Below are 19,096 nucleotides of genomic sequence, written 5' to 3'. Positions count from 1 at the left end.
AGACTGAATATTTTATTACGAATGGTAGATTTGAGTGCTGGGAAATAATGATGTTTCGTTTCCTGATTGATTCAATAAATACGATGTTTCTCCATCAAAGTTGAAAACAGAAATGAAACTGGAGAGGCCGTGGTATTGTTTTCAATTAATAAAACAATAGCATCTAGTTTTGAAATTATTTCCTGTGGCCATATCTGTTTCTCAGTTACTGAAAGCACACAGTATCAATATAATCGATGGGTAGCAACTTTTAGAACTAAATGGTTTTAAATAAACGAAATGATTTCAGCTTTGGAGTAAAGATGTTATAGCTAGGGCTTTAATAATTCTTTAATTACCTAGCACGGTTTAATTGTTAAACAAACACACGGATGACACTCGATATATTTAATTAGCGATGTATTAACACGCTACTAAGCAAGGGACAACTTATTATTAGTCATGTGATCCAAATGAGCGCTAATTATAGGTAAGCAATCAAATACAGAGAACATATATAATAATGTTCACCGTTTATAGGTCGAATACTTCGCTTTGTTGATAAATTTGATACAATGAAGCAAATGTTATCGTAAGGTGGAGGGACCTACAAGCAGATAGTAGAGTAATTAACAGTTGATTAGTGTCTTTCAGAACTTCAGATGAAAATGCCTCGTTTCGTTTGAGGGCTCAATAACACCTTTTCTGCTCCACAGAACCGACAAACAATGCATTTGTTGACAGGCCCGAGGTGCAACACACCTTGAATACGTGCCCTGGTAGTCGTGCTATCTGATAGTTTAAGATGTGGAATGAAGTTGGTGGATTTCGCCCCATGGAATATATATATATATATATATATATATATATATATATATATATATATATATATATATATATATATATATATATATATATATATATATATATATATATATATATATATATATATATGCAATCTATATTATCGTCTGCGATGCGACAACCAATCTTGTTTGCATTTAAAGTAAAGAAATCACTAGTTTTCCAATTTCGATTTACTCAATATAAAACGCGGGGAATTTAGATTTATAGAGCTGTTACAACTGCATCACTGTGCATGAAACAAATTAAACTCCGTGGTATTAAACCCACAATGAATCACTGGCGGCATTGACTAGTTTTCATACACTAGTTTCAGACGAAACATAATAGGAAACGGAACATTGGAACAGATGCTCATAAAATGCTTGCAGACATTAGGTTCCAGACATGTCTAATGTTCTGGAATACAAATGGTACCATACTTATAGGGTGGTTTGTTTTATAGGACCTGAAGTACTACGATTCAGTGGCAGCAGCAACAAAATACTTTCCTCCTTAAAAGGGTTATGAAGCTTGCGAATCTGGGAAGTTCATATCATCTGTTGTAAAATATGAAATCTATTATGTAATATTGTAATATTTCACTGAATGGCGTAACAATCAGGGTAAATACATTTCTATGTAAGGATCGCAATTTATGTAAATATAAAGACTGATACTAGTGAATATTCGCAATTTGATTGATTACAATTTCATCAAATAGGGAAACAGCTGCCAGTATCAGTTCGTTATGTTTGGATGTCAGTCAATGGTGTCATGACTTTCTCTTCGTTGCAGTCGAATTAAGTCTTTATTTAAAATGGTTACCGTTTCCTTTCCTCTCCTTTTGCGGCTATTTATGTAAAATGAAATGTGGATTAGTTGTACTATTTTATGAAAGAGTATGTGCATGTAAATCTTTCAACAGAAAATAACAAAAGCATCTCGGGACCTTCGAAGCCAATATGTATTTGTTTGTCTGCAATTTTGGTGGAGATACAATTATTGCTAATGCTGAATAACCGAAATTATTCTAAATAAATAATGTAGACTTCTTCCATCATTTAGATAAATGAGAGCCTTCTTTCCTTCAGAAAAGTTATTATCAATATAGTTGTGTATAATCTAACATCGGTGTTTTTCCGTGATACGTTTGCATAGCAATTATTTATAGAATAATAACCAAACTATACATGAATATCATCAACTAATCAACCAAAAAGGACTACATTACTTTTAAAGTTTAAGAGACAAACAATCATTACAGATCACATTCATTGCTGTACTGTAGGCGGTGTTCTTGTCAACCTTACATGTTTTATTTTCTCGCCACTATTGACCCATTTGTTTCGACTCTCTAAACCTTTCCTTCAACTTGCCCCGAAATCTGAAGACAAATTCGTACCCCTAATCATTTCGCTGAATGGAGGTGTTCTGAAGATGGATCTCATCTCTCATACCCTTTACTTATATCATAAAACATTCCTAATTAGGGTTTCTATACTTTCTATTTATATAATGGAATTATCCTTTTAGATACAAACTGAAAAGAAAAACACAAGTACTTGTATTATATTATCTGAGCGTATTCTACATTTTCTCCTAGATTGTTTTTATATGCGCTCTTGCCCGAGAATTTAGCTATATTGGCTGTATATGGACTGTATATTTTGAAATACAAACACCTATGGATCAAACGTACCTAACCGAACTTTAATTATATCATTTTGCTCTTCTTAGTGAACTATACTAAATTTTGTAATACTTTCTTGACCTTTTTTCAGAGCTCCGATGAAGATATTTTATTTTGCTTGAAAATATTGTAGATGTTTAAGACAAGATGTAAAATAAGAATGAGCCGCGATATATCTTTGATCTACATTATTCATCGATGCTACTGACAAAATATCCAATAAACATTCTGGTACATTCATTACGAAATTCTTATCTTGCTTGTGTCATTCAAGAATGCAGGATTATATCATTGTTTTTGCACTTAAATTTGTCTCATACGTTATATAGCTTGGTTATGTATTTTGAACTTTTAATTGGAATTGTTTCACCCGGTTTGCAGCTCAACCCTAAAAACAGTAGTGAATGCTGACTTATCGCACACTTGTCAGACAGACAATATTAGTGGAATCGGGTGTGGAAATCAAACGTTCTGGGCCATTTGACGAGCAGGGTAAAGAGATATACAGGGTTCCTTCAGCAGGCCAGGAAGTCGGAATGTCGTTCAAATTTGACTCGCATTTACACCGAAAAGTTTCCGGTATTTGCACATATCCATTGCATTTATTTATATTCCTCATGCTCTGTGTTAGGTATGTTTGTAACTCTAATTTGCATATAGTTTTTTTGTTTGTTTGGGTTGCTTCTTACAATTTTTTTTATACAACAGCTTGTTCATTTTGCACACGGGCCTAAGTATCAATTCATGTGTTACATATTGATGCATTGAAATTAATTCAAGAAGGGATAATTAAAATGTCGTTGACCTCTCCACCATACATGCCCATCCACCCTGTCTTAGTACAATGTAATGTAATTTACAACTGGCAAATATGAATAGGTGAAACTCCTTTATTGTGGAAACGGTTTTAGGCGACGGTAAGATCAGCAAACCACGCATTTAGTGACAAATATTTTATGCTTGTTTAACGATGTTACATCATGTTAGCACAATACTGGTTACATGGTGCCAATTATATTGAAATGGAAAAGAGAATGCATTGCAAATAGTAGTCTTTGATCGCCAAGTCAGTTTTGCATCGGAACACAGTTGTTATATTAAAAACAATACTAGAGATAATTATACTTAAGCTTATAACTGATGAATAACGAGACAAAAATAGGATACACACGCACAGTGTGGAAGGAAATAAGGGAGAAATTAATCAAATGATATCACTGTGGGCACCAAAAGTGCTGTCGGACGGTATCTTCTTAGAAGAACTAAGACTAAAAAGTAATCTAATTAAGTGGGTCCAGTGACATTTTAGGAGTGATTTTGAAGACCAGTGTGCAGATTGAACATCTGCTTCTTCGATTAAATGTACTGAAACTAAATGCAAGAAATATATCGTTAAATGTGATGAAGAGTGAGATTCTGAAAAATTGCCAACTAAATTATCTTCTTTGATCAAGGTCTGAATTCTCACACGTTTGATGTCCTTTCATCGCCAGCTGACCAGACGTTAATGCAGAACTATTGATTGCAATGGGTATTTAATATATCCAGCCAGAATTTGTGATCAAAAGAGAAAGAAGTTCTAAGTTCTAAATAGGAGGTGGAAGAAAACATTAATCTGCCGATGACACTTTTTCAACCTAGAAAGTATGAAATGCTTTCCAAGTGTGCCCTACTGATCAATATACTGTCCTATTTCTTCCACGCAAGTTAAAAACAATGAAATCAGCACAAATCATTGCAAACATTGAAACAAGGATTTTGAACTATTATTTTGCGAAAAATGAGAGAGCGAGTGAACCATATATATATAAGATCGCGTGCCTGGGTTGGAATATACATTATTTTCATATTTCGTTCCATTCATTCAAATGATTCGTTTTCGTTCTTTTCTTGATCCATAACCTTTAACGGTGTTATTTATAATCGATGCATCACAACTGTAAATTGACAATTATGATGTTTAAAGGTATGCAGAATTAATGAAATACAAGTTCAAACAGAGATCTCCGTAACCAATCTACAAGCTGGTAGAACTCAAAATGTGCCTTAGATAACTTTCTAAATGTATTCTTTGCAAGGATTCGGAAACGTACTAAGACAATATAGTGCTTGAATGTTAAAATTATATCCGGCTGACTGTATATCTTAGTCTCCTAGAAGAAAATACAAATTTCTTGGAATGTTCCAACGTAATATGTTTACTGGGAGTAAAAATAGTTTTTGTTTCTTGACGAGCCAATGTTGAAAAAGTGAAGGGACTATGTATAGTGCGTGCACTTTGTACCGATGAAAAATATGCCATTGCGACCATTTTTATGTCTGACATATTTGTAAATTGATGTTTAATCCGTATTGTAATCAGATAGGTACTTATGTTAAACTCTTCAAAATTATCTGCTACATATAAGATATAGAAATTTATAAAGTGAGTTGCAACGAGGGACAACATGTTCATTTAGTTGTGATAAAAGACGTTGTCCATCTTATGTAATGGCTAAAGTTCGGAAAATGGTATATGATATGTCAGTATTTCGCACTCATCTAATTCAGTTGAATTATTAGTGGTAAATCATCATCATTATCATCATCATCATTGGTGACTCAGTCTCGAGAGACCATGCGAATAGCGCCCTTGGGGTGTTGTCTGTCTATGGGGTGTTGGCATCGTCTGCTGTGGCTGTGCAGGCCCATAAGCGAGTGACAGTCCCTATTGCAGTTGGTGCAGACATACTGGGAAGTCTTAGTTACTGTGGTTACTTGCTGCCGCGTTCTTCTTTCTCTCACGTTTCTATGCCGCCAACTGACCTCTCCTCGCATCAGCGACTGATATGATCTTGCTTACTGTCAGTCTCCAGGTGCCTCGGTCCTCGGCCAGCACTTCACATCCATCGGGTGAAATGTCGCATGCCTTCATGTCCCTCTTGCACACATCCTTGAAATGGAGTGAGGGGCGGCCGACTCTTCTCGTGCCAGTGGTTAGCTGTTCATATAGGATATCCTTCGGCAGCCTCCCATCCTCCATGCGTCGGACGTGTTCCAGCCATCGAAGGCGGCGTTTACTCAGCAGGAAGTGCATGCTTGGGGTACTTGCACGCTGCAGGATCTCGCTGTGTGGGACACGATTTTGCCAGCTGATTTTCAGGATGCGTTTTATGCACCGTATATGGAAGGAGTTGAGCCGGTGCTCTTGCCTCATGTAGGTACTCCAGGTCTCATTTCCTTATAGAAGGGTGCTGAGAACACAGGCCTGGTAGACTTGGACCTTGGTGTGCTCTTTCAGCGCGTTGTTTTCCCACACCCTCTTCGTCAGCTTGCCATGATGGTGTTTGCCTTTCCAAGCCTTCTGTCCAGCTCCACATCAAGCGAGAGAGTGTTGCTGATGGTTGACCCCAGGTAGGTAAAGTTGTTGATTGCTTCCAGGGTGACACCGACAATCTTGATGGAAGGGGCAAAGGTAGTATCTTGCACGCTGACATTTGTCTTTTCCAGGCTGATGGTGAGCCCAAACTGCATGCAGGCATCAGCGAAACGGTCTCCCAGTCTCTGGAGGGCTTCCTCGGCGTGGGTCACAAGAGTCGCGTCATCTGCATAAAGCATCTCCCTGATGAGCACAGTCCTCACTTTGGTCTTCGAGTGCAGTCGTGCCAGGTTGAACAGCCTCCCGTCGGACCTGGTGTCTAGATATATGCCATCAGTGGACGAGTCGAAGGAGTAGGACAGGAGCAGGAAGAAGATCCCGAAAAGGGTTGGCGCCAGCACGCAGCCCTGTTTCACGCCGCTGTTAATTGGGAAGGAGGTTGAGATGGATCCATCATACAGGACTGTTCACATCACATCTGCATGGAAAGAGATAATCATGCTGCGGAGTTCTGGAGCGCAACCGATCTTAATGAGAAGTTCAAAAAGGCCGTTCCTCCTGACCAAGTCAAAGGCCTTGGTGAGGTCGATGAACATCATGTAGAGTGGTTGACCTTGATCTCTGCTCTTCTCTTGGAGATGTCGTAGGGAGAAGATCATGTCTGTCGTCGACCTGCCTGCTCTGAAGCCGCACTGGGATTACGGGTACACACGGCCCAGTAGCAGCTAAAGCCTGTTGAGTATGATGGGCGCACACTTTATCAACGATGCTGATGAGCGAGATCCCTATGTAATTATTGCAGTCACTAAGGTCGCATTTGTTTTGGTAAAGGGTCACAATTGTGACGTCGCGCATGTCTTGGGGAACTGCTCTTCCTCCCAGCAGAGGCAAAGTAGCTCATGCAGTGGCTGAAGCAATGTTGGTTTCCAACGTTTGATAGCTTCGGGCGGGATGCTGTCACTACCTGGTGCTTTGTCGTTTGGGAGGGAGTCGATTGCTTTGCTGAGCTCCTCTAAGGTTGGCACTTTGTCGAGCTCCTCCATGGTGGGAAGATTCTTTATGCTGCTGAGGGCTGCATTGGTGACTGACGTTTCTCGGGAGTATAGATCTGAGTAGTCCTCCACCCATCTGGCCATCTGTTGCCCACGGTCTGTGATCTTCTCTCCCATCAGAGATTTCAGGGGAGCGACAGCTTTCACTGTAGGGCCTAGAGCCTTCTTGATGCAACTGTACATACCTTGGATGTTTCCGGATTCGGCACTGCGCTGGATTCCTTCACACAGTTGTTGCCAGTACTCGTTCGCGCATTGTCTAGCGATGCGTTAGGTGTTGCTTCGGGCACTTCTGAGAGCAGCAAGCGTCCGTTCATTAGAGCATTTTTTGTAAGCTATGAAGGGTTTTCGTTTCTCCTCGATTAGTGGTTCCATCCTTGATAGGTGTGCATTGAACCAGTCCTGGATGGGTAGTTCCTTCTTGTCAAACGTGGACATGGCTGTACTCTAGATGGCACCCTTCATGGCGTTCCACTTGGCTGTGGCATCGTGCCCTTGCAGGTTCTGGAGAGCCTTGTCCAGGGCGGACACATACTCCTCCACCTTGGAGGGGACCGACATCTGCGCAGTGTTTATGGGTCCTTTTGGTTTTGATCCGTGTAGTGTGTGTGGCTGTAGTTGCACCCTGCTGCTCGCGAGGCATGGTCGGATCGCAGTCTGCACTGTGGTACGTTCTGGTGGAGAGGACGCTGTTAAGAGCAGAGCGCCTGGTGATGACCAAGTCGAGTTGGTGCCAGCGATGAGACCTGGGGTGTTTCCATGACACTTTGTCTTGTGGCTTACACTTGAAGAAGATGTTTGTGACGCACAGGCCATGGTAGGTACACAGCTCAAGCAGTCTCTGACCGTTTTCGTTGGTCTTTCCAGTGCCATGACATCCGAGGCAATGGCTCGTGGTCCGCACCTTCTCTGGCATTAAAGTCGCCGAGGAAGAATAGTGGTTCGTGTTTGGGACATCCTTTGATCTGTTCGTCTAGTTGCCCATAGAACTGATCCTTTGTGTCTTCTGAAGACGTGAGGGTGGGGGCGTGGACACTGATGATGTTGACAGGACCTGCAGCAGTGGTGAGGCGGATGAACAAGAGACGCTCAGTACCCCCCTGTGAGAGGTTCAGTCGAGGCCAGGATATTGTTTTTGATGGCGAAGCACACTTCGTGCTGGCGGGGCTCCTCAGGTTCTCGACCTTCCAGAAGAAGGTGTAGTTTTCTTCTCTGAGGGAGCCACTAGAGGCGAGCCTGGTTTCCTGGATGGCAGCTATGCTGATATTTAGTCTGGTGAGTTCTCTATCGATGATGGCCGTCTTCCTGGTGTCGTCCACTTCCCTGAGGTGGTCGGAGATGCCTGTGCACATGGTGCGCACATTCCAGCTTGAGAATCGAAGAGCTGGAGTCTTCTTTATTGGTTTCTTGTTTCTTTTGTCTGGTGTGGAATTTCCGTCTGCTTGTCATGCTGAGCATCACACTGAGCTCCAGACACCCACTGGAGCAGGCAGACGATGGCGGGTCAACACCTTATTGACCGGAGGCTGCCCGGCTTGAGGCGGACGGTAGTCGGCCAGTGGGACACGATGATTCCTCCCACCGTCAAAGCTGACCAGTGGCACCCCTTCCCTACGCCAATCGGGTGGGACTTATAACCTGTAAACTGTCAGCTTCCGTGTTGTTTCCTCACTCAGTAGCGAGACTGGAGTGACCTCTCCAGGGGGCAAGCCTGGGCGTGGAGTATGGAGATCCTGGGCTGCCCAGACGTCAGGATCCCCCTCTCGTCCTTGCTGGTGGGGTCCAAAGGAATGCATAGCATGACAGTTTGGATGCAGGAGCTGCCGGAAGGAAGTCGTAGTCAACACCCAGCCGCCTTGGGGGCTCCACTCCGGATTTTCTGTCTGTGTTTACTCCCGTAACCTTTCCTTCCCCCCTAAAAGTATCTGGATGAAAGCAAGGCTTGAACTCGCAATTCAAGCATTGTCTACATGCAATGAATATTATTACAAATTAGATAAATATCCTTCACAGAAGCTTTGAAACTATAATTACACCTATATTAACCTAACCCGCTGACATATGGGGGTATGTATATTCACATTCAATAGAAAATGTACATGATAGGTTTTGCACTAGATCTCTAAACCGTCCTAGACAGACTTGCTCCCTTCTACCAAGATTAGAATGTGGAAGATTACTTCGATGTTTTAATTATGGTTGTAAATGTATTTAATGATGGATTAGGTTGATTAGAATAGATGATAACTGATATCCAAGACAATTTTATAGACAATGTTATATTATGCTGATAAACATGACGAGTCATGTAACGCCAGGTTTTGGCAAATGTAACCACAGAAAGCGTCTTCTACTGATGAAACTTTTTTAACATAATCTCCTATTCATCAACACAGTCTGACTAATTGCAGGAAGAGGTTTTGGATGCAGCGACACTCCATCCAATGCCATCTCAATAACCACGACATTTTCCCGAGAAGAGACAAGCAGCATGTCTAAGCTAGGAAGACCATGAAAGGTATAAGATGCTGGACTGACTAGAGGCTCATAGTCTCAAAGCTCCAAATCAAGATTCGGCCTTGTTCCAAAGCTCAATGTTTCCAGTTTTAAACACGAGAACGTGAAAAGGCACTTATTGAAGAACTGTCAAGCTAATAATTTATGCTTATCCCGATAATGTCGAGGGAAACTTGGCATCTTTCAGATACTCTAAATTCTCAGTTGCAACCAAACGCCCTTGGTTTTACAACTTGTATATATATATATTAGATTGGTTAGATGAGAACGATGCTGTTATACTGAGGCAAACGACTGAGAGACATGAACTACAAATGTTTGTTTAGAAGATAGCACTTCATCTCTTCAGAAAACAGCCCTCGGCAACATCTAAAGGACTGTCCAATGCAAACGAGGCGAGCTGAGTAACAAGACAGACGAAATTCAGGCCTACGCAGTCCGAAATGGAATGAAGAGAAGACAATTTACGGTCAGGAGGAACGTCTCCAATACTAAATGCTGCCAACACCATAAATTTCCCTGACAAAGACGGATGATACAAAAATGAGCAAAACAGTTCAAAAACATCATAAATCTACACGTATCTGTCGTTGTGGAGGCATATCACAGACTACTCCAAGTGGAGGTAAACATCATTTGCTGATTCTGAATAAAACAGAAACCAAATGACCTACTGTATCTATGTATGTATGTATGTATGTATGTATGTATGTATGTATGTATGTATGTATGTATGTATGTATGTATGTATGTATGTATGCATGTATGTATGTATGTATGCATGTATGTTTGCATGCATATATGTATATGTGCATGCATTTATTTTGTCTTTTCTTCGAAATGTTTAAATTCTCCTAATTTGATTATGCTGGTAAATATGGTGAAACAAAGACCATGGTTCGGCGAAAGCTAAAGAAAAATGAATGTAAGCAAAACTAAATGAAATGCAGAAATGAAAGAATCCGTGATAGATATGAGAAAAAGACAGACTGTCATTTGTTTTCACGAAAATACAAATATAGTTACGACAATCAGGAAAAAACATTTATTTTGAAGACATAAGATCCCAAGATTTAATTGATGAAAGATTGTACAAATAACTAGACATCTAATATTTATATAGATACTTTTTAGTGATACTTTAGGGCAATATATAATCCCTTAAGCCAGTATTATTGACAAGGTGGATATGTGGTGACATGTAATGTATAGCAAAATCTTCCTGGACTGGGTGTTAGGAAAAATAATGAGTAAATATTCTTAGTAGTATTACACCAATGAATGATAACTGTTCAATCCATGATTAGGTTTAGAAATATGATTGGCAATGCCTTTTACTGCATCATTTAACTCCGATATGGTGTGTGTCTTTCATCTTTCTTTTTTATAATGTGGTTCAGTTATCTAGAAGAAGAATTTATACTTTATGGTATACAGGGGGTTTAATATTTGTACAAGAATGCCTTTATTGTACAATATTCGGATGATTTTGCATCTTATTGAACAACATATCGATCACAATATCAGATTAATAAATAAACATGTGTCTATGATATACACGATGAATTCGGTACAACTTGTCTCGTTAATGACGTTCTAAAAGTCCCAGTCCCCTGTTAAACTTTATTTAGAACCTTAACTATAGTAAGCACATTTGCATTGTTCTAACAATTTTTTGAAATTTGTTTTATGTTCCTTTGCTTTTGTTTTCACCCCATCGTGATTATTACTCCCCCACAAGAAAATCCTGCGGGCGCTAATACTGGCAGAATATTTAATAAATCACAACTAATGTTAACTTGTCAGGCTCAATATGCAATATTTTATTTCAAAGATATATTTATCTGGATAATACTTTGACAATAAATCACGCAATAAGCTTATAAGATAACAGTTTTCTTGCCTCGACTGGGATTCTATGAACTTGGGATCAAACAAGATGTATGTTATACTGATATGTATAAACTATGAAACAAAGGTGGACTGTTAAAATGCTATTTCAAAATTCACTGAAATGATAATTAGTTCGAACAGAACTTCCTTATACGTTAATACTGATTCAGTTCTGTCTTAAGTGCATCTGGGATATAGTCGCACTAGAAACCTTAGTACTGCTACAGCTCAGTTTCGATTTGCATCGCACAGACTGTACATTTAGGTTGATATGTCGGCATGACCGTAAGAATTAAGTGAAGAAAGACAATGTTCAGTATGGAATACATTGAAAGATGAGTATCATTTGATTCTAGAATATCGTCACTTATATTACAAAGAAAAAGAGGGATTTAATATACATATAAGTATTACTGGAAACGAATAAATATGTTTAAATTTATTAAACTTGCAAAATTAAAATGTACTAAAATTATTCACAACCAAGGTGATTACATTTTTATGGCTTTTAAAATGAGATATATTTAAACAAACGATGTACGATTTAGATAATGTTGATGCCATTGATAATGTTAGTGGTTCTTATGCGTCTTGTTCTTGTTCTTTTTCTTGCCTTTATTCTTGTTCTTGTTCTTGTTCTTGCTCTTGATCTTGCTCTTTCTCTTTGTTCTTGCTCTTGCTCATATTCTTGGTCTTGCTCTGGCTCTTTTTCTTGTTCTTATTCGTGTTCTAGCTCATGCTTTTGTTCTTGCTCTTTCTCTCGCTCATGATCTTGTTCTTGTTATTGCCCTTGCTCTTTCTTTTGTTATTGTTATTGCTCTTTCTCTTCCTCTTGCTCTTCATCTTGTTCATGCTCTTGCTCTTAATCCTGCTCTTTCTCTTGGTCCCGGTCTTGCTCTTGTTCTTGTTCCTGCTATTGGTATTGTTCTTGATCTTGCCCCCGCTCTTGTTCATGTTCTGCTACTTTTGTACTTGTACTTACTTTTGTTCCTGTTCATGCCCTAGATTATACTCTTGCTGTTTTACTTGCTCTAGCTCTTGCTCTTGCGCTTGACACAGTTCTTAGACTTGGTCTTGTTCCTACTCTTGCTCTTGGTCTTGCTCTTGCTGTTGTTCTTGCTTTTGTTCTCGTTCTTGCTCTTGTTCTTGCTCTTGCTCTTGTTCGTGGTCTTGTTCATGCCCTTGCTCCTTTTCTTGCTCTTGCTCTTGTTCTTGCTCTTGCCATTGTTCCTTCTGTTGTCCTTATTATTGTTCTTGTCTTTGCTCTTGTTCTTGCTCTTGATCTTCATCTTGCTCTATTTCTTGCTCTTGCTCTTGTTATTGTACTTGCTCTAGTTCATGCTCTTGCTCTTTCTCTTGTTCTTGGTCTTGCTCTTGATCGTTGTCTTGTTCTTGCACTTACTCCTTTTCTTGTTTTTGCTCTTGCTTGTTCTTGTTCTTGCTCTTGTTTTTGCTCTTGTTCATGCTACTGCTCTTTCTCTTGTTCTTGGTCTTGGTCTTGATCTTTCTCTTGTTCTTGTTCTTGCTCTTGTTCTTGCTTATGTTCTTGTTCTTGCTCTTGCTTGTTCTTATTCTTGTTCTTGCTCTTGCTCTTGTTCGTGATCTCGCTCTTGTTCTTGTTCTTGCTCTTGATCTTTTGGCTGCTCTTGCTCATGTTCTTGTTCTTGCTCTCGTTCTTGCTATTTCGCTGGCTCTAGATCGTGGTCTTGTTATTGTTTTTCAGCTTGCATTCTGCTCTTGTTCTGGCTATTTCTCTTGCTCTTTTTCATGTTCTTGTTCTAGCTCTTGCTGTTTCTCTTGCTCTTGTTCTTGCTCTTGGTCTTGTTCTTTCGCTTGCTCTTGGTCTTCTTCTTCTTCTTGCTCTTGTTCTAGCTCTTGCAAATGCTGCTCTTGCTCTTGTTTCTTTTCTTATTCTTGTTCTTTTTCTTGCTATTCTTTTTGTTCTTGCTCTTGGTCTTGGTCTTACTTTTGCTCTTTCTCATGTTCTTGTTCTTGCTCTTGCTCTTGTACTAGCTCTTGCTCTTGTTCTTGCGCTGGCATTTGATATCGCTTTTCCTCTTGTTCAAGCGCTGCCTTTTACTGCTCTTGCGCTTGTTCTTGCTCTTGCTCTAGCCCTTGCTCTCGTTCATGTTGTTGCTCCTGCTTCTGTTCTTGTTCGTTTTCTTGCTCTCTCTCTTGCTCTTGTTATTAATCTTGATTTTGTTCTTGTCCTTGCTTTTGCTCTTGGTCTTGCTTTTGATCTTTCTCTTGTTCTTGCTCTTGCTCTTGCTTTTTCTTGTTCGTAATCTTATTCTTGCTCTTGCTCTTGTTCTTGTCTTTTGTTCTTGCTCCTTGTCTTGTTTGTGCTCTTGCTCTTGCCCTTGCTCTTGCTCTTGCTTTTACTCTTGCTTTTGATCCTGTTCTTGCTCTTGGTATTACTCTTACTCTTGCTCTAGTTCTTGTATTTGGATTTGTTGTTTCTCTTGCTCTTGCTCTTGTTCATGCTCTTGCTGTCGTTCTTGTTCTTACTCTTTCTCTCATTCGTGCTCTTGCTCTTGTTTTATTTCTTGCTCTTGCATGTTCTTGTTCTTGCTCGTGCTGTTATTCTTGCTCTTGGTCTTCTTCTTTCTTTTGTTCTAGTTTTTGCTCTTGTCTTTCTGTTCTTGCTCTTTTTCTTGGTCTTACTCTCGCTCTTGCTATTCCTCTTGCTCTTTTTAGTACTATTGTTCTTCCTCTTGCTCTTGTTCTTGGACTTGGTCATGGTCTTGCTCTTTCTCTTTTTCTTGTTCTTGCTCTTGCTCTTGTTCCTGTTCATGCTCTTGCTCTTTCTCTATTTCTTGGTCTTGTTCTTGCTTTTGGTCTTGTTCTTGTTCTTGATCTTGCTCTTGTTTGTTCTCTTGCTCTTGCTTGTTTTTGTTTTTGTTTTTGCTCTTGCTCTTTTTCTTTTTCTCTTTCTTGCTCTTGCTCTTGCTCTTGTTCGTGCTTCTTGTTCTAGTTCTTGTTCTTGCTCTCGTTCTTGCTATCTCTCTAGCTCTTGTTCCTGTTCTTGCTCTTGTTCTTCGTTTTGCTTTTGCTCTTGTTCTTCCTATTTCTTTTGCCCATGCTCTTGTTCTTGCTCTTTCTCTTGTTCTTACTCTCTCTCTTGCTTTTGTTCCTGTTCTAGATCTTGCTCTTGCTCTTCCTGCTCTTTCCGTTCTTGCTCTTGTTATTTGTCTCGCTCTTGTTCTTCATCTTGCTTTTGTTTTTGTTCTTGGTCTTGGTCTTGGTTATGCTCTTTCTCTTTCTCCTGTTCTCGTTCTCGCTGTTTCTCTTGTTAGTGCTCTTGTTCATGCTCTTGCATTTGTTTTTGATCTTGCTCTTCCCTTGGTCTTGTTCTTGTTCTTGCTGTTGTTCATGCTCAAGCCCTTTTTCTTTTTCTTTGTCTTGTTCATGCTGTTGGTGTTGTTCTTGCTTTTAGGCTTATTCTTGTTCTTGATCTTGCTCTTGTTCTTCCTCTTGATCCTGCTTGTTCTTGTTTTTGTGTTTGCTCTTGATCTTGGTCTTTCTCTTGCTCTTGCTCTCTGTGTTGTTCGTGCTCTTGCTCTTGCTCATTTTCATGCTCTTGCTCTTATTCTTGTTTTTGCTCTTGCTCTTGCTGTTTCTCTTGTTCTTGTTGTTGCTTTTGCTCATACTCTTGTTCATGTTCTTGGTCTCGCTATTGCTATTTCTCTAGCTCTTGTTCTTGTTTTTGCACTTTATTTTGCTCTTGTTCTTCATTTCGCTTTTGCTCTTGTTCTTGCTGTTGTTCTTGCTCATGCTCTTTCTCTTGGTTTTGGTCCTGCTTTTGCTCTTGCTCTTTCTCTTGTTCTTGCTCTTGCTCTTGTTCTTGTTCTGGATCTTGCACTTGCTCTACCTGGTCTGCCTGCTCCTCCTGCTCGTGCTCTTGTTCTTTTTGTGCTCTTGTTCTTCATCTTGCTTTTGTTTTTGTTCTTGGTCTTGGTCCTGGTCTTGCTCTTTCTCTTGTCCTTGTTCTCGCTCTTTCTCTTGCTCTCGCTCTTGCTGTTGTTCTTGCACTTGCTCTTGTTATTGCTCTTATTCTTACTCTTCCATTCCCTCTTGTTCTTGCTATTTCTCTTGTTCTTGTTCTTGCTCTTGCTCTTGTTCTTGTTCTTGTTCTTTCCCTTGCCATTGTTCTTGCTTTTGCTCATGTTCTTGTTTTTGCTCTTGCTCTTGCGTTTGCTCTTGATCTTGTTCTTGATTTAGCTCTTGCTCTTGTTCTTGTTCTTCGTTGTATATATATATATATATATATATATATATATATATATATATATATATATATATATATATATATATATATATATATTATATGCTCAAAAGCGTATTGTATATATTACTTCAATGAGTATATCTTAATTCTCGGCTTCCAGATGTCTTTTTCTCCGCAATCTTCTTTGACAGGACAATGTGGCCTGCATGTGTATACATGTGTTTGTGTGTATTTGGTTTATTGTGGTTGTGGTGGGGTAAAGTTCACTTGATTACATGTGTGTGAATGAAAGTTTTGCTTATGTATGAGTGTCAATCGCTTGATACAGTTGTTTTGTTGTTGATTCCAAAGATTCTGTACTTTTAATATGTGTTGCTGTAACCATGTTCTTGTGCTGTAATATGTGTTACTTATATACTAAGTATGTCTCCTAACAGACCAGTAGGGCTAATACAAGTAAACAATTTTTGTCGCATATAGATGCATACATGTATGACTATAAAATGTATGTAGTACGTCATATCTGTGGAGATATTAGGTTCCTGCATGTTACTGGATGAAAATAGTTTTAAACGCAGCCTACGTTAAAATATGTTCCCTCTTATCTAGTTAAGCTATGAAGATTCGCTAACAATTACGTCGAGAGGGCATATATAACTATCATCCTCCATGCAAACAAATTCCATACCCTAATGTGCACCAAACCGATTTGATTTTCCCAACCAGTCACCGTGGTTCAGGGGTTACAAACTAGAGATTAAGGTAATGATATTAGTTTGTTGATTAAGTCCAGTAACAATGGAAAAAGCATGAAAAAAGCAGTGATTTTTTAGAAACACATCAGCATAAAAATAAATGTTAAATTCTATAAAATCTACGCCTACGCCTCATCTCGAAAACAGATGATAATTAAATAACCGCGTAATCTATATAATATTTCGTGTAATTTAAATAGTAAGAACCTTATAACTCGTGCAGAAATCAGATGTAAAATGACATGGTTACAACTTTCTCTTATTAAATACTAAACAAGAATAAAATGCTTAGACAATATTAGGAACCCAAATATCATCCGAATAAATGAAAATTATAGGAAAAAATATATGCGATACCAAGCGAAATCCTTACTATGGAGCACATGTCGTACATCATATGCGCATTATTTTAGTTGCCAAAAAATGGTGTAATTGCGTCATCGTGGACAATTAACTTACTAACATGTACATTTCCCATTTTGGCATAATCGTCAACGTGTGCTAATGAATATTTTGAATACGCAGGAAAAATACTTTAAGGAGCAATTAGTGATATGTCAATTGTTCCCATGAATATTAAGTAATCACCCTTAATTGGACATACATATTCAACAGCGGAATAAATACAAACAAACTATAAATACCTAAGTTATTTAAATTGCACTGCCACCTCCCTTACAAATATAACTATTTTAAACGGTAAATATTCTTTAATGTGTTTTACGTTAAGGAAAAAAATCGAAAAAAGAACGTTCGTACTGAAATACCAGCATAGTGAAACAACCGTCTTCTTAAGCATCTATTTTACCGTGTAACTCAAACGTATTGCTCAACATCTAATCCCATGAATGTTGAAAATGTAAAACCTTTTGTTCTAAAAAGCGCTCGTTATTGTTGCAGGCAATTTACAAAGAAATAAAACATCGAAATGAAATTTCTTAGACTGAAAAATCAAAGATGAAGGAAACATCACTTAAAGCAGTAACCATAATAGAAAGTGATGGTGAACTATATTTTGTTGCTGTTGTTTGATGGTTTTCGGGTTCAAAGGAAAACACCATACTTAACCGTTGTTTGCCAGATCGATGCAAGACAATATTACCTTTCTTCTTAAATCATTTGCAGCTGTACAATGATTATTTCTGTTATGTTGCAGCTAATGACAAAATATTGAGCAAGAACAGAAACTATAGTCGGTGATTTGTTAAACAACTTTCTGAATCCAGAGTTCTCTATCAATAAAAGAGCGACTGGTGTGAATACCCACAATGGATTTCATTTCAATCGCAGTAGAAAAATATATCGAATATCTTCAGAAGAAAATTCGACTTAAAGCAATTACTTACCTTGATCGATTATTCGCAGTTAATCCTGCAAGGTTATGCCCGCTTATCCACAGAACGTAAATGACCACTGCATAGCAGAACACAATCAGAACTGTAGGAATAGCGAACAAAACCAAAAGCTGGTATATCGCGTAAGATTGCTCTCCTACGGGATCTAAACTGGGCTCAGAGCAGAAGCTAAGGGTCACATTGGAGTTGTTATTGTAGAATGTATGCGTTTCAGTATCCTGAAAGGAGAAAAATGTATGGATTCTAAATTTCAAGAGCCACCAAATATTGTCCCATGTGAAGATATGTGCCATATCCTATTTGTAGTTGAAGGTATGTAAAAGGGACCATGCAAGTTTTACGTACAATTTTCGGTAGAGCAATTTCACTTTAAGTTATATGTTATGCTCTAGATTTTTATTTTAAACTGACAATAGTTGACTCTAAGGAGAATTCAATAATTATAAAGGAATGATAATGCTTTTATTGTTCACTCTAGTAATGTGGAATGGAACGATTTTGGGAGATGAGAGCATTATAATTTATATATGTGGCTTATTAATTCAAAAGTAAAAATAATAACGCCCGAAATATTCTGTTAGTAGTCATTCTTTGTCGAAGAAACGTTATTCTAATATTTGCATTGAAAAAGATATAATACCTGCTAATACTGCACAACAATCTAGTTTCCTTAGTGAATCTGGGTATTTTCGTAATTGCATTGCATATAATTGATTTTAATTTTACATTTTTTATTTGTATGGGTTGAGGGATGATATGCACATAGATGGATTCGAAAGTATGCATTTTTAACCTCCTACAACAGACTTTGTTCCGTATTAATGATACGAAAGGAACAATATCCTAATACTGTACGTGGAAATAACACTAACAGAGTAACGGTATCAGTGGCACAATATGGATACTATGGAATAAACCAGAGTACGAAAGAAGAAAACTCATTCAACTTAAAGCTACGGCCAAAATCATATATTTTGTTTACCTCCCAAAATACTCGCCCTCCCCCCCCAACCCCCCCCACCCAAAACAAAAACAAAAAGCAAGTAAACATAAAAACCCAAAGACATGTTTACTAAACAGATGAGAGTACATAACATGCAGTAAGTTTTATTAATATCCTTACATTGTTTAAGATCTCCAGGTACAAAGTTAAAGTAGGGTAAATAACGTATAGGTTTTTGGACGTGTGTAAAAGATTTTTAAAAAGATTTTGCTTTTCTAAATAGTCCAAAAAGCAATAATTTACAATGCCAGTTGAAAACCTGTAACTTTTCTGAACTGAAGTGACTTTGCAAAATATTGTGGTAGCCATACTATATTTTTCACTAATCTTCTGCAAGGACATACATTTTGGTATCTACGATTTCGAACTAGTTTTAACATCTTCATGTTTTCCAGTGTTTATTTTCATTATGTTTCGCAT

General features: G+C 38.5%; 1 protein-coding gene and 1 pseudogene across 1 annotated transcript in view; both read right to left on the bottom strand.

Moving 5' to 3' along the window:
• The window catches only part of LOC149799443 (QRFP-like peptide receptor), a 114,172-nt gene that overhangs the window by 22,836 nt on the left and 72,240 nt on the right, over positions 1-19,096 (bottom strand). The window contains exon 3 of the mRNA XM_089957077.1: positions 17,665-17,891. Coding sequence (XP_089813203.1) covers positions 17,665-17,891 — 227 coding nt within the window. The remainder of the gene's footprint in view (positions 1-17,664; positions 17,892-19,096) is intronic.
• LOC149799444 (uncharacterized) lies at positions 12,672-15,264 on the bottom strand (annotated as a pseudogene).

The sequence above is a fragment of the Sinohyriopsis cumingii genome, chromosome 5 (assembly GCF_028554795.1).
Source record: "Sinohyriopsis cumingii isolate HCF-2022 chromosome 5, ASM2855479v2, whole genome shotgun sequence".
Classification (NCBI taxonomy): domain Eukaryota; kingdom Metazoa; phylum Mollusca; class Bivalvia; order Unionida; family Unionidae; genus Sinohyriopsis; species Sinohyriopsis cumingii.
Note: the sequence above shows the minus strand (reverse complement) of the source record. Positions and strands in the feature narration are given on the sequence as shown.